Below are 16,182 nucleotides of genomic sequence, written 5' to 3'. Positions count from 1 at the left end.
AGGTTATGGTCTTCAACACATCTCGAGCCATCATGCACCAGGAGCAATTCACGTTTGATGGGTCACCTGTTGAGATAGTTTCATCATACACGTATCTGGGGGTTGTCTTCTCCGGACCCATCTTCACTATGAGACCTGCGATGCAGGCCTGCCTGGGTAGGGGATATGCTTCATTGGCCAGACGAGAGAGATAGTGCTTTCGCTCACACTTTCAAGATCCACGGACCAAGGGGTTTCTCTTTGACTCCTTGGTCCGCCCAGCGGGGATGTATGGGAGCCCTTGTTGAGGGCCAGACTTGTTGGATACAGAGTGGGCTCGTGTGGAGCGGCTACAGGCTCTCATGCTATTGCGGATGATTCACGGTAAGCCGTCAGTTCCTCACTAGATCATTCAGGTTGAGTTTGGGTCATCCCCATTACAACTAGATGCTACATTTCAGGTCATCACGTATCTGCACCGAGCCAGGGAGTACGGGGATTACACTTCTGGGCGTAGCAGACTACCTTGGCTAGCTTTGTCCTCCTCTATGACACTTTTAGCAGGGGGACCAGAGATGCTGGTATGCATGCACTGAGAGATGGTTTGAGTGACTAGGACTCCACATGGATGTACTCCCTCCCTTTCAGTACAGTATGGATACTCCGTTTTCTCCTCTCCTTTCACACGAGGTCAACTAGGTAATCCGTTAGGATCTCTTGCAGCTACATACATTCCGGACCTGATTGGGACCGAGCGAGCTCCCAGTGAAGCTCAGCTTCTACAGAGATCATTGCTTGCACATCATAGAGGAGGGTTTCATCGACCCACTAGAATATACGCAGATTCACCCACCCCACTCATTAAGGATCTCTATTGGGCAGTTTTGGGTCTCTTCACATAGACTTCGTATTGAGAGCGACAGAGCAGAGGGCATACCAGGGAGAGGCGCATATGCACATTATGTGACATGCAAGAGGTTGAGACGGAGGAGCACTTCATCTTCAGGTGCCCTGTTTATTATGAGATCCGAGGGCGTTTGACGCGCATATCACACTTGGAGACATCCCCTTTTTATTCAGAGTTGGAGCCTGACTGACAGGGGTTACTGTGGCCCTTGTTAGACGCAGAGCTATGACTAGTTGACGCCATAGAGCCACACCCATGAGCAGCCGACAACACTCTATCGCCGATTTCATGCCTCCATTGCCGCCTCATCCACCTTGATTTCCTGATGGCGATGATGATGATGATGATGATGATGATGATGATGTTGATTTGTAGTCGACCACTGGCATGACTATGTTGTACTTAGTACTATCATTTTGCATTTTTGCATTCTGCATTCTACATTGGCGTGGATGCTCGTTTAGTAGCTCCACCCCCATAGCTTATTTGTACCAGGTTTTTCACAGTCTCATAGACCCATCGGTCTTCCGAAGACTTTAATAAACTTTCTTCTTTCTTAGGGAAAGCTGTGATAGGCCGGACCTCAATAGAGTGTGCTCTAGTCGCTCTCTGTGTCGCGGGTGTTCTCTGTGTCCCTCTCTCGGTGATCTAGACTACCCGCATATCAGCTCCTCATCCACCCTGTTGGAAAGGTCACCTCCCCATTTGTAAGCCCCCAAATGAGGAGAGCGTGGGGGAGGGAGACCTAGGGCAAGATGTGCCCAAAGAGAGATTACCTGGATGTGTGGATCTGGGACAGATCTGGAGCATTCATGGTTGGTGGGGTATCCCAAGGATGAAAGGTTGCATCAGGAGCAGCTCATGTGCAGGAAGATGGCGGGGACACAGTGTCTTGGATCAGGCCTGGCATGAGGCACTCAGTGGACTGCAGCAGGACCCTATGAAAGGCTCGCTGACATCAGCATGTGTACGGATCAAGGTACAAAGCTGTACGGATCTGTACGGGCTGCTGCAGGGCAGTGTACGGAAGAGGTACGGCCAGGACAAGGCGCCGGCAAAGGGCTGCAGCAAGGCGCAGTATAGTGGGGGTCTATGGGCAGGTATACAGCCTGCAGCAGGGTCTCCAGCAGCAGAAAAGGGGAGCCTAGCAGCAGCCCAAAAGGGCCTGGCTAGGGCCCTTATATAGGGCTGGTTGGGTTGAGGTCGGTTGGGCCAGCCAACCAGGTCGGTTGGGCCAGCCAACCTAGTCTGTCCAGTCGGCCCAGTCAGGGCAGACTGGTCGGTTTTTTCAGCAAGGCCCTAGGCCTATAAAAGGAGAGGCTCTTGCCTCATTTCAGCATCCGGCAGAGCAGCTTTGGAGGAGCAGACATGAGCAGCAGATAGGGCTTCCTTGGGCCTTTTCCCAGGAGGTGAAGGAGACCTAAAGAGTGCTGCAGACTTAGCTCTAGCGAGAGGCTGAACCTAGACTGTCTTCTAGGGCAGAAGGTTGCTGAGATCATCATCTTCTGGAGCAGCCATTCACAAGTAGGTTGGAGCAGTGGAACAGGGATCTGTGTGCTGCAGACAAAGCTTGGCAGGGGCTGCCCACCTAGGCTGATTCACAGGCAGTAAGGTGGAGAAGAACACACTAGACGGAAAGTCTACAGACGCTCGAGGTGGAGCACGCGGACTCGAGTCTAGAGATAGCCAGCAGATTGGAGAAGGACCTTGTGGTTAGATAAGAGGACCACACCATTGGTGGGACTCTGGATCTCTCTATTTTGTATTGTGTCCATAGTTTTGGACATAAATATATATTTTGGTGGTTTCTCTATCTAGCTGGTTCATTGTCTATTGATGAGTCTGCACATCTATGTGACGCACATAAGTAAAGAAGTTTGTGATTCCACACCCACACCGCACACTGTGTGAGCTCCTGGGCATTACTATAAGTCTTCCGCTGTGTGTACCCTCTGTTGGGTATTTTCTAACACACCCCGCTATGTTGTGGAGCTGACTCCTGTTGTTCTCAAATCTATCGTAGGAGAGTCTCCTGTATCGGTGCATCTCAATTAGATAGAGGCCAATGGAGACTTGGTCGGGGAAGTGGATCAGTCGTGAGAGTGGGCCGAAACCGCTCTCCTCCTGGTGGAGGTAGTGGTATTGTCCCCTGATATCATAGTAAGCTGGTGTTGGAATGGTCACCTCCCCATCTGTAAGCCCCCAAATGAGGAGAGGGTGGGGGAGGGAGACCTAGGACAGAAGATGCCCAAAGAAGAGAAAGGGAGGGGGACTGCCACATGGGCAGCACCTCACACAAAGCAAGAAGGGTACCTGGCAAGTCGTGGAGCTCCTGATGTACAGGGCAGACACGTGGACATCAGGGACCTGCAGCAGCCTGATTGCGCAGGGATTTCCAGCAAGGACAGACGGCGCAGCAGTACGGAAGGGTACGGTATGCATACGTGGCTGGTGAAGGCCTGGCAGGAGGCAAGGATGCTGCAGCAGGAAGGCGCCTGCATGAAGAAAGATACGGGGCAGATGGCAGAGGCTATGGGCAGGAGTACAGCCTGCAATAGGGTCTCCAGCAGCAGCAAAGGGCAGCCTAGCAGCAGCCCAAAAGGGCCTGGCTAGGGCCCTTATATAGGGCTGGGCCCTTGCCTGAATTGGAGGGCCAAAGGCCCTAGAAGTTTGGGCCAAAGGGCCCTGGTTTTAGAGCCCTTAAAGGGCTGGACCAGCAGCAGACTGTTCGGCCAGTATGAAGCTGACTGGTCGGTTTTTATGACAGGCCCTTGGGGCCTATAAAAGGAGAGGTTTGATGCCTCACAAATCATCCAACTATCCAGCATAGCCAGCAGTTCCAGGGCAGAAAGGAGCAGCAGGAAGCCTACTCTCTGGGCCTATCTACAGGAGGTGAGAGAGTGCAACAGGTGCTGCAGACTTAGCTCTAGGGAGAGGCTGGACCTTGGCTGTCTTCTAGGGCAGCATGGTGCTGCGATCATCATACCTTCTGGAGAAGCCATTCACAAGCAGGTTGGAGCAGTGGAACAGGGACCTGTGTGCTGCAGACAAAGCTTGGCAAGGGCTGCCCACCTAGGCTGATTCACAGGCAGTAAGGTGGAGAAGAACACACTGGACGGAAAGTCTACAGACGCTCGAGGTGGAGCACGCGGGCTCGAGTCTAGAGATAGCCAGCAGATAGGAGATCGACCTTGTGGTAAGATCAGAGGACCACACCATTGGTGGGACTCTGGATCTATCTCTCTTGTATTGTATCCATAGTTTTGGATGGAAATATATATTTTGGTGGTTTCTCTATCTGGCCGGTTCATTGTCTATTGATGAGTCTGCACATCTATTGAATGCACATAAGTAAAGAAGTTTGTGATTCCACATCCACACTACACTGTGTGAGCTCCTGGGCATTACTATAAGTCTTCCGCTGTGCGTACCCTCTGTTGGGTAATTTCTAACAGCTGGGTAGGCATAGAGAAAATGCTCCTCTGTCTCAACAACTCCTAATGTGCATAGCATTCAGATCCGCTGCTCTCTAGGTGTACCTGCTGCTCTCGTCTCAATCCTCAGCTGATGGGATGAAACCTGCATCTGTCCAATGGCAATTCTCAATGCATGCAAGACTCCTATGTCTCTGATGAGGAATCCCTCCTCCGATACTCTCTATAAGTGGTCGCGATAGAACAGGGTCTTGGTGGGGAGCTCGTGATCCCCGCCCCAAGTTCGATATGTATGGAGTTGGAGGAGATTTAACTGTATGATATGGTTAATCTCATCTTGTGGGATCTACTCAGGAGGTGCATCCATGCTGTAGTGGATGAATACTGTGCATGGCAAACCATGTGGATATATGTGCATACCATGTGTCTGCTCCGCTCTCTGCTAGTCGTTAGGATGACTCCAGGGCCAGCCTCGGTAGTCTCCATCGAGTGAAGTCCCAGACTCTTTGGATGGATGTCATTGTCTGAAAGATGGCATCAACGTGTAGAGGTGTCATGGCCAACTCTGCTTGTACTATCTCATGTGGAACTAAGGGCTTACTTTGAATCATCCTGGATCCCATAGTCACTTGTAGCTGCTCAAATCTCCTCCACTCTGTCATTGGTAGATCGCACCCCCAGAAGGGTGCTGCACACATGGCAGTCTGCCACACTAGCATATCGAAAAGCTAGCCCTTCGTTGGTGGATCCTGGAAGTGTGCCTGGAACTCTAGCCGAGCCAAAGCACTCTGCCCCGATGTGAATCATGCCTGGGCTGCATGGGTCCTGTGAAGACTACTCCTGCTCCGAAGTATGTGTAGCACTCGCCACGGTAAGTGAAGCTGAGTCGGCGGAGCATTGCGCATGAGGTGTTGAAGACCATAACCTTGGTCTTTCCAAGGTTGACTGTCAGCTCTCTCTCTCTCTCTCTCTCTCTCTCTCTGTGTGCAAAACACCTCTAGGGCCTCCAGATGTCCAGTTGTGTCTGAGATGAGACAACATAGAGGGATATCACATAAGTGTGCCAAACATCAGGATGTGTGGGATAGGTGGCTTCCCCTCATACAAAAGTCCCCATGCAAAGGTGGAGTCACCTCCTTGGAAAGATTGAATCATCTCAACCATCCTATGTGATAGAGTCCCCCTTCTATGCCGTGTCAAGCGCTGGTAGATCTGCTGTGCCTCTAGTCTCGTGAGATGTCCCAAAGCCTACTCTCGTGTGAGGTGAAATCTCATCTCTTGGCACTTGTCATCAAACCATGGATTCTGGGACATCTTCCCAGATGGGGCGCGGGCTGCAGAGTGAGTTGTGAGAAAGGACCTAGTGGCGGCATTTTGGACCATTGAAACCAAAGTGTCTGAGTTGTGTGAAAGGTCCACGTCATCTCCCAAGTGGGTTGGTAGCTCGCATGACAAGTGGCCCATATACACTGCATTAAGAGCATGGTCAAAGTGTATCTGGATATTGGTGGGAGCTGTTTGGTCCCGTCCTCCTACTGGCGTGGTAGTGGTAATTCTAAATGCCAAGTAGGAGTGGTCCGTGCCAAGTGGGGGGAGGGACTGTGAGGTCATGTACTTGTGTCACAAAGGCTAGGGAGCCCATCAGATAGTCCCTTGTGCTTGTCCCCCCTCCTTGTGGAAAGCAAGTAAGCCCTCCAGACGACGCCCATCTGAGAAGGCCGTTATATATGATTAGGTTATTCACTGCTCCCATCTCCAGTACGTGTCGGGCATACCTTGTGACCTGTGCATCCTCTGGGTGTCTCACTATACAAAGCTTTGTTGGGTCAATCTCTAGCACTCTAATAGGGGCGTCTTCGAAGTCAAGCAAGTTAACTTGTCTGCTCCCCATTCGTGCATTGAAGTCACCTAACAGAAGGATCTCCCCTTGCCTAGAGAACTTCGTAATGTCATCATATATCGTCTCATATGGGTTGTGCCCCTCTGTGGTGACCTCATGGACATACGATGATGTATATGTGAAAATGGCCCTTGCATCTTGTGGTTGCAACCGGAGCCACATGTGTCGTGCATATTCCTCTCTACGCTCACAGATATGAGCGGCTGTAGATGTAATTTGAAGAGGACAGCTACACCTCTAGAGCCTCGGATTCCAGTGTCTCCTCAATGTCTTCTTGTAGGCTGATTCCCATGTGTAACTTGTTACTATAGGCAGCCCTCTCTTTGGGCTCTTGTGTGTCTTTGTATAGAAAATGATGTCTTTATCAATGTATGTATTTGAAAGCCTCCCGGATCTGACCAAAGGGTGCCATTATAGTTCCATATAGCTATCTTTACTCCATAGTTACCAAGGAACGGGAACATGCCGAAAATTTGGGTGTCGGAACCGAAACATTTCGGGAAGGGGGAACGGCTCTAGGTGCCTCTGCATCATGCATAAGTGTGCCACACCCCCGGATTGGTGATGGGAATGGGTGGCTTCCGGTCCGAAAGAAGCCCCCTTCTAGTGGTCGAGTCTCCTTCTCGAAATGATTTGATAATCTCATCCATCTTCTATGTGAGGAAGGCGCGTCTCTTACGGCATGTCAACCATTGGAAGATCCGATGTGCCTGAGATGACGTCAATTGACCTAGGGCTCGCTCTCGTGTGAGGTGGGCTCACGCCTCTCCGCACTCGTCGTCAAACAAAGGGTTTTGAGGCATCTTCCCATCTCGGGCCTGTGTGGATCACATCGTAGGGAAGGATTTGGTGGCAGTGTCCTGTACTACTGAGGCAAGGGTGTTTGAGGCGTGGGCGAGGTCTATATCATCTCCCAGTAGGGCCGAAAGTTCTCTGGCTAAGTGACTCACATGTAGCACGGTCAAAGTGGATTTGGTTACGAGCAGGCATGGTAGGAGCTCTCCTTGTGACATTGGCGTAGTAGTAGAGATACGGAAGGCTAGATATGAGTGGTCAGCTCTAAGCGGGGGAGGGGGTACTATGAGGTCGTGTATTCGTGAGGCAAAAGCTAATGGGCCCAGTAGGTAGTCCACTATGCTTGTCTCACCGCCATGTGGAAAACAATTGAGTCCCCCAGATGATGGCCATCTCTGAAGGCCATTGTAGATGATGAGGTCGCGGACTACTCCCAACTCAAGTAAATGTCGATGCTACTTGGGGTCTAATTGGGATGGTATTGCTTGGATCCCGTCGATCCTAACTGCTTGTTGCTAGCCCTACTTCGGGCGGGGGCTTTGTTGGCTGTGTGGGAGTTTTGCAATAGTATAGTCTTCAATCATGCCCAGGGTGGTGAAAACAAAGTGACAACGATCATGATGTAGGTAAAAGGTATCCTCAGGGACTTTGGGTGAGTGCTTACTCACACGGCCTTGTTTGTCACTAGAGAGTCACTAGAAACCTCCTTTTGATTGGTGTGGCCCTGAAAGGGTAATTTTTATTGCTGCTTGTTGCAGCATAGGCAGCGGGGGTGTCCTTACACGTAAGCTTGACACCCATCTTGGTGAATAAAGCATGAGCATCTGCCATTGGAGAGAGAGAGAGAGAGAGAGAGAGAGAGAGAGAGAGAGATGCACACACACTTAAAAAAAAAAAAAGTGAAATCTTTATATTTCTCTGTGGGAAACCTCAAAAGAGGTAAAAACCCAACAATAAGTACAAGGGAAAAGTTTTAACAAGTAAAACCTTAGAGCAAAAGTCATGAGGTAGCCAAGTAAAATATTACATATCAAGCTGGAGGAGAATCAAACACAGCATCCTCCAGCTTCAAATTGTTGCTCTGTAAAAACTGATGCAGTGATAAAACCACACCATCAATAAACACAAGCTGTTTTTTGCCCTTATGATTCCTCTTAATATAGGCTGGTACCCGAAATTTTTGAATCAAAGGGTCAAAAACCTGTTGTAACATGGGATGGAAAGATTCCAATAAAAAAGGTACTTCTGCATCCCTGACAGAAGAAAGCTCTGGCACAGGCATCAAAGGCATAGGAGCTAGCTCAACGTCCGTGTCTTCCGATAAAGAAGCTACATCTGATGAAATAGGGTTCTGCATTTGAGCTTCATTCGGAGGATCAATCTGAATAAGAGCAGGGGTAGTATTCTGAGAGAGAGCATGCATATAATCTCGTAATTTGCCCTCTGCAAGGGTTACCTCCATATCCTGAATAGAAGGAAACTGATGGTGCTCAACAAGAGTGCAATCCTGAGCTTTTTCAGCAAGGGGAAGATTTGCCTGTGATTTATCAACCTTCCTCCAGTAGTGCTTCGGAGCAGTAGAGGACTTCATCAAAGAAGCTATATCAGAAACCGGAGGAGAAGGGAGAGTAACCTTGGCAGCTGAAGAAGGAGCAGGTGGTATGGGCCTGGATATGGAAGGGCAAGCACGTGCAAAATGGCCAACCTGTCGGCACCGATAACATGCAGTGGGGAAAGATGCAAAAGCGCATTGGATGAGCAAATCCCAAATCAAGATCCAGAGTAGATGGCACGGGCTGCGTCATATCCCACAGAATGCAAAGATGAACATCACGGGAGGCTTGCAAGAACTCCTGTCTCGGAATATGGAGAGGCCTTTCCAAAAAAGCTGCAAGAGTTGTGAGATGCTGAAGAAGAGGCACAGGCAGCGCTTTGAGAGTAATCCAAACCGGATAGTGAGTCAGAAGTGTCGCAAAAGGATCGAAAAGTGGATCCCAGGCATAACATAAGCAAAGAAACCCGCTCCAGGAACACCAGCATGATTGACAAGGCGCTCTACCACCTCAGTCGAAGAGCACTGGGCATAGTAAAATCCTTTGCCTAGAAAGACAAAGGAAGAAATACAGTCCAGACCCACTGCAACATCAGCCCAATGACGGAGCTGAGCTGAGGATAAAACCCTGCCCATAAAGTAGAGGCAGACTCCAAATTGTTGAGCCTGTTGAAGACCAGAGACCAAAAGGGCAGAATCCAAGAAGCAAACAAGCGGGAAACTCGATGAAGGAACTTCTGTGACAGAGGCAGAGCACAATTGGCGAAGAAGATCCAGCTGGAGTGAAGAAGAAGGGCCATCAGAACCATCCAGCCTTGCTGATTTGACGAGAGGAGAGGCAGGCAGACCACCATGTTTTCGGCGAAGAAACACACGAGTAGGAGCAGAGGCAGAGGGAGGTGCCGAGGCGGAGAAAATAAAAGAGGGAGGAGGCTGCGCAGGGGACTGTACGGGCTGTACGGTCGACCGTACAGCCTGTACAAAAGGCTGTACTTCAGGGACGAAGGACAGTACGGAAGGGTCCACAGTGAACGAAGGCTGTACGGGAGGTTGTACGGGCGGCAAAGGCAGGGTGAGCGAAGGTGTTACGGAAATCCGTACAGCTTACGGCAGCTGTACGGAAGACGGAGCAGACAGCAGAGGCGTGGGAGGGGACTGTACAGACGGGGACTGTACGGACGGAATCAGGGCGGAAGACTGTACGGACGAGGCTGGCTGTGTGGAGGAGGAGATCTCCATCACACTCACATACCTAGAAAGTGACACACACACACACACAGAGATGCACACACACACACAAACACACATAGAGCGCATGCACAATGTGTAGGGGCACCTATGGGACCAAGCATAAGCAACTTTGAGAGCAGCTCATGCAACCCAATTGCTGCAATGGGAAGCGGCCATTTCATATAACTGGTAGCCACAGCTGGAAAATCCGGTTTGGTCTAGGGATAGAATGAAAGAATAGACATGGCAGTAATGTGTGTGTGTGTATGTGCGTGTGTACATGCATGTTTGATGGAAAAAACATCTATTTGTATGTGTGTTGCATATATGATGAATCATGATAAATGGGTGTTCGGTGTATCCTTGTCAATGAAAGTGTTAGTGCTGTATAGCAATTGCATCTTGAAGAGAGCATAGCATTACTGCTCTGACCATATAGATGCCCTTGGACCATATCTAACATCGTGGAAAGATTCAACAATTCAATTAATGGACTGTCTCTCTAACTTGAAAGTGCATTCAAGTACAACTATGGTCTTTTTTAAAGGGACATTTGCTGCACAGATGATGGTTAAAAATATTTGACCAGAATTCTGACTATTCATTGCTTATAGGAAGAAGTAGTCACTAAACAGTCATATATGTTGTGTTTGCGTGTACTTATTCTCGATCTCTTTTTGTTCCTGCATGTCCACAGATTGAAAAGCTTTTGGTAGAACTGGAAAGTATGCCTGAAGAGGCGTCTGCCATCTCTCAGGGTGATACAATCAGCACAGTGCCTCTTAGTAATGGTGCCCTTGGAGAAACCACTGAAACTGTTGTCAGTCTGGAAGAATCACGAAGTCGGCTGCTAGAGCGTATTGCTAGTGAAATGAATCGACTGAAATTCTATGTGGCTCGAATGCAGGTTTTCTTGCAATCCCTGTGCATCTCTCTGTCCCCCTTGCTTGGCATGCCAAAAAGCAACTGCTAGATTCTGTTATCTTTAATTAGTATAGTAAAGAGAACGACTTTGATAAAGATTTCAAATTTGCATATTACTTATTTTGGCTCTGTTGTGTTTATTGAAAGGCATCTTGATGACATAAGGGCTCTTCGTTGCATGCTGTAGCAACCAAAGCATAAGCAACAAAACTAGCATGCTCTTTCCGGACAGCTGCTCAAGGAGCCAACAGGGTACCTTTTTGGGATCCTGAATTTCTGCTCTTTCCTGGTCAAGAACCCTGTGCAAATATTCCTGATCAATGAGAGGCATATCAGGCAGAATTTCTGGCTGCACATGTGGCTGCAAATGACCAACAGTTGAAGAAGGTACTACCTCAGATGGAGCATCATCCCGAGCATCGGATGGAAACAAAGGCATCAAGCTGTTAAATATGTCAGGGGCGTCAACAACGGGCTGTTTTTGACAGTCTAGCAAAGGCATAGTGGAAGATTCATCAAACACAACATCCCAACTGACAAAACACTTGCCCGTGCGGGGCTGGTATAGCTTATAGCCCTCGCTCTCCAAACCATACCCAAGAAAAATGCACTTGACAGCTTTATCATCCAACTTAGTGCGTTTCTGTGAAGGCACATGAGCATAAGCTAAGCATTCAAAAGTCCTCATATGAGAAATGTCACCACAATGTAAATATCCTAAGTCAAAGTACAGTTGACCATTTATTTGATCATAATTAAAGTGTTTTATATATGTTAATTATGGTCAAAGAGTTCTTTTAATGGTCAAGGGATTGACTATGGTCAAAAGATACTCGACTCTAGTCAAGTAAACCTGACTTCGGTCGAGGAGACTTGGTTTATTACCAAGAGGGTTAACTGCGGTTAACCAGAGAACTACAGAGCTGACTACGGTCAGAGAGTGTTGACTTCGGTTAACAAGACTTGGCATGCGCCAAGAGGGTTAACCCCGGTTAACCAAGATGTGCCAACTTCGGTTGGAGAGACTTGGCTATAATTAAGGCGCTTCGACCCTTGGTCAAAGCTCCTTAATTATAATCAAGAGTGTCGACTCCGGTCAACCAGAGAATAAATATATATTTTTATATTTGTTAGGTGTGCACATGTGTTCAGTGGGGACGCCCACCGTGACTAGAATTAGTCCACAGTGTGTTATTTGCATGCAAAGCGCTAACAATTAATGGGTGCCATGGTGGTGCGCTTTAATTAATTGTTGCAGGTACTAGGAAGAGTTATTTTTCCTAAGTGCTACGGGAGCCTGACAAGCATCTAGGAGGCGGTTCGTGTGACCAAGTACTTTGAAGACTCTAGAGTGGCCCTTAGTGGCATGTAATAGGACTTAGTCTAGATTTTAGACAAGTGGCATGTTGCCAATTTGAAATAAGCTTGAAGCTCTTGTAATAAAGGGGATTTTTCACGTTTTGAAAGGAGAGAGGACCAGACAGCTCTACGCTGAACTTTTGTAACAGATTCTCTTCAAGTAGTAAGATACCTTTGGGGGGGTCCAGCCCGACATGTTGTCCTGGGCCCTATTGTCTCTATAGAGAGAGAGAGAGAGGGAGAGCAAAAAGGGAAGTGTGTTTGCTGTCTTTTACGGAGGAGGTTCGTAGTGAATCAAAGAGAAATTGCTGTTTATCAAAGAGCGTGTGGGATTTCGTCTGATTTTATTGGTATCAGAGCAGAGGCTCATGGCCTTCCTAGGCTGTGACGATCTAGTGAGGAGGCAATAGTGGCTAACGGGCAGAGATAGCGCAAATTGTTCAGTTTTGGATTGTATGCTGAAGCTAGACTATACGCAAGTGTGAAGGAAGGCAAAGCGTACACTGACCCGAGGCAAGATACGCTGGTGATGGCGTGGGCACAAGGGGTGCTGGCTACTAGGCTTGGGGCCTCATGCCTATGACGGCGTAAGGACGCCTCTAACGGAGAGTCAAAGCGAATGAAACGATCAAATTGCCAACGAGCGAAGTAGCTGCTGGGTATCGCGTGAACGCTTGAAGTGATTTTTGGCTTCCTGTGTCATTTTGCATACCCTGGTGAAGGCGATAGCGCTCGAGGAGGCTATGCTATGGCGAATTGTTGAGCAGATGGTTTCATTGCGTGGGTGATCCCGATATATATATATTGCGCAGCGATTGGCGAGGCTTCCATGAAGGCATATATGGAGCAGGCCCATGGCTCGACATAAGTTTCATAATGGAGAAAAATTGCGCTGGTTACGTTGAGTGCTGACGGAAGCTTTCATCTTTCTTTTCTCGCCGGACGTGAAGGCGCGATGTGCGAAACTCTGGACAATTCCGTCTTCTGCGCGTATTTTCTCAGCCAAGGTTCAACCTTAGACTGATGTGGAAGCCAATGTGGCAACCAAGGTGACGTGGCAGGCAAGGCACCAGCTGACGTGGCAGTACATGTGGCATCCGGATCAGGTAGCTGATGTGGCAGACAGCTCAGCAGATGACGTGGCAAGACACGTGGCAGGCTGATGTGGCTAACCAGTGGTTAAGTTTAACTCTGGTTAGTTAACCCTGGTCAGAGGTCTAGCTAACTTGACCCAACCAGACTAGTTTGGTCACTGTAACCAGACTGTGACTAGTCCAGTTAGTCTAGTTGCAGACTAACCAGACCAGAACCAGTTAGTCTGGTTAGAGTAACTAGCCAGTTACTCCATCTGGTTACTGTTCTTTCAAAAAAAAAAATAAAAAATTGCAGAGACTGTTTCTGCTAGCAGATTTCACCTGCCTGTCAGACTTTTACTGTCAGAAAAGCAGAGATTTGCAGAAAAAGAAAATGCATGCCTTTGTACACTGGGAAGATGAATCAGATGCTTCTGAGTGCTTTTTGCAGTAGCCAGAAAAAGGGCAATACAATTGTTGATGCTCTAGCAATTTTGTGGGTTTATGCTTTGAACTGATAGCCCAATTACTGGCACAAGTTGTGAATGCAAGACACCTCTTGTTGAGGTATTTTTTTTTTTTCTGTTGGAAAAGCAAAGGTAGTTGTGCATCAGTTACCTACACGGTGTGTGTGAAATTTGCAGATCTCAGAATATGGATCAATCACCTATCCAGTGGGATTCACAAGATAGGGATGTACATCCAAGACAGAGAAGTGTGCCGCAAACTCAACAAGAATTTGAACAGATGGTACGCACTCGTATACAAGAGATGGAAAATCTCAAAGGCTCAGCATTTGTTTCAAGCAGAAGCTATGTCTAATGCAGTAATGAGGTGCCAATGCCAGAGACACACTCCCGTGTACAGCCTGAGAAAGAGAGATCTCATAGGGGACGGTCTCATAATAGGAAGAGATCGAGGCATCATCACCGATCTCCTAGTCCATCACCGTCTACCTCGAGTTCGACTTCTGTATCTTCTTCTTCTTTATCAGATAAACCATTCAGAAAAAGAAGGAAACATAAGAAGTTTAGGAAGAGAAAGTCTTCCAGAGAGACCAAGGAATTTAAAGAGGGAGGTAAATCTGTCAAGTTTATGACCTACAATGGACGGTATGGTCATACAGACAAAGCATTGCAGTTCATCAGGCAGTTTGATGTTGCATTCGGCACAGAAAAGTTTTCAGAATCCTCCAAGTTAAGAATGGTCAGTTTGCACTTGACAGCGACAGCTAGTGCATGGTGGAGTGCTCAGACCACAGATGGGTCAGCCCCAAGGAAGTGGAAGGACTTCAAGAAAGCCTTCTACCAGCAGTTTATGCCTAAACAATTTAGAGACCATGTTCTTCAAGATTGGGACAGTTTGCATATGGATGCAGGAGATACAGTGGATGTGTACAACCAAAAGTTTTGGGATGCTTATTTGCAGGTTGCACCTTTCAAAAAGATCTCCAAAGGGACCCAAATGAGAAAATACAGAGCAGGTCTCACTCCAAGAATTCAGGCAGTAGTGAATGCTTTGGGAGCAAAGAACATTCAAGACCTTATGCATTCAACTTCAGTAGCTAGTCTTGTGCCGTTACAAGATCCATCTACAGTGCTATCCTTGCATGCAGGACGTGCTGATAAAAAGAAAACTGATTTTTCAAAATCAGAAAAGAAAGAGTACCCCAAGGTTGAAAAGAAAGGGTTTCAGCCTCAGAAGCCGAGGGGTACTCAGTTTTCAAAGGCTTATAAAGGCAAATCCCTATTCACCCTTGAACAAATAGCTGAATTCCGTAGAGATGGGAAATGCTTCAGGTGCGGCAAAGAGGGGCATGTGGCTGCCCATTGCCCAGAAAAGCCTTCAACTTCGAAGGGAAAAGAGGCAGAGAAGCCACGAGGACTGCAAAAGCCAATGGCAGGGGGGATTCCAGACATACTGGGTCATGTTTCAAACCCAGAAGAATGAGAATTGCTGCTATCATGGGGCAAAGTCAGAGACCAGCAAGCGCTAATTTTATTTGATCCAGGGGCTACTGATAATTTCATATTAGAGGATCTAGCCCTGAGGCTGGGAATAAAGACGGAGGAGTTGGGCAGGGCTTTGGATGCCGATCAGATGTTCTGTGGGAATCCTGTGCCAGTCACTCCCTTGATAGGGAAGCTCCGTCTTCATGTTCAGAGTTATGTGGATCAGGAAGACTTCTTCATTTCTCCATTGAAACATCATGATGTAGTCTTGGGAATGCCTTGGTTTCATCGCAAGGCAGTGAAGTTGACTCTTCCTGAAAGAGTGCTGGAGTTTTTGCATAGGGGGAAAAATCAGCGTTTAGTTGCCAGGAATAAAGGGGACACTATTACCATTGTATCTGATGTTACATGTGGTAAAGCAATAAAGTTTGCAATTTCTGCGTACATGGTTTTTGTAAAAGAAAAAGAGAATGATATGCATGCTGAAATGAATGATGCAGACAAAGATAAGTTTCAGTTTCTTGTAAACTTTAAAGATTGCTTTTCTGATGCTTTGCCAGGGGAGTTACCCCCAGAGAGACCAGAAGATCATCAGATAGAGTTAATGCCTGGTAGTGAGCCACCAAACAGACCACCTTATAGAGTCAGTGCGACTCAGAGAGAGGAGATTATGGCTCAGGTACAGGACTTGCTGTCCAAAGGGTTGATTCAGCCCAGCTCGTCTCCTTTTTGTTCCCCTGTACTGCTAGTACAGAAGAAAGATGGTTCATTCCGTATGTGCGTCGATTATCGCACATTGAACAAAATGACCATCAAGAATAGATTCCCTATTCCGCGCATTGATGATGTGCTGGATCAATTAAATGGAGCTTCAGTTTTCAGCAGGATAGACTTAAAGAGTGGCTATCACCAAGTGAGGATACAGCCTCAGGATGTGCACAAGACAGCATTCCGCACTACATTCGGGTTGTATGAATACTTAGTGATGCCTTTTGGGTTGACAAATGCTCCGGCCACATTCAATAGAATGATGGATCGCATCTTCCGAAAGTACAGGCATTTCACGGGTACTTTCTT

The 16,182-nt window shown here is 47.8% G+C and overlaps 1 protein-coding gene across 2 annotated transcripts in view; it reads left to right on the top strand.

The window, feature by feature from the left end:
• LOC147889127 (oligomeric golgi complex subunit-like protein) overlaps positions 1 to 16,182 on the top strand; it is a 130,090-nt gene that overhangs the window by 7,513 nt on the left and 106,395 nt on the right. For both annotated transcript variants that reach the window (XM_087391968.1, XM_087391969.1), the window contains exon 2: positions 10,495 to 10,704. In XM_087391968.1, the coding sequence (XP_087248094.1) occupies positions 10,495 to 10,704 (210 nt within the window). The remainder of the gene's footprint in view (positions 1 to 10,494; positions 10,705 to 16,182) is intronic.

This window comes from Dipteris shenzhenensis, chromosome 20 (genome assembly GCF_047967505.1).
Source record: "Dipteris shenzhenensis isolate YYH24624 ecotype China chromosome 20, Dip_SZ_1.0, whole genome shotgun sequence".
Taxonomy (NCBI): Eukaryota; Viridiplantae; Streptophyta; class Polypodiopsida; order Gleicheniales; family Dipteridaceae; genus Dipteris; species Dipteris shenzhenensis.
The sequence above is the reverse complement of the archived record's forward strand: the minus strand, read 5'-3'. Positions and strand labels throughout refer to the sequence as shown.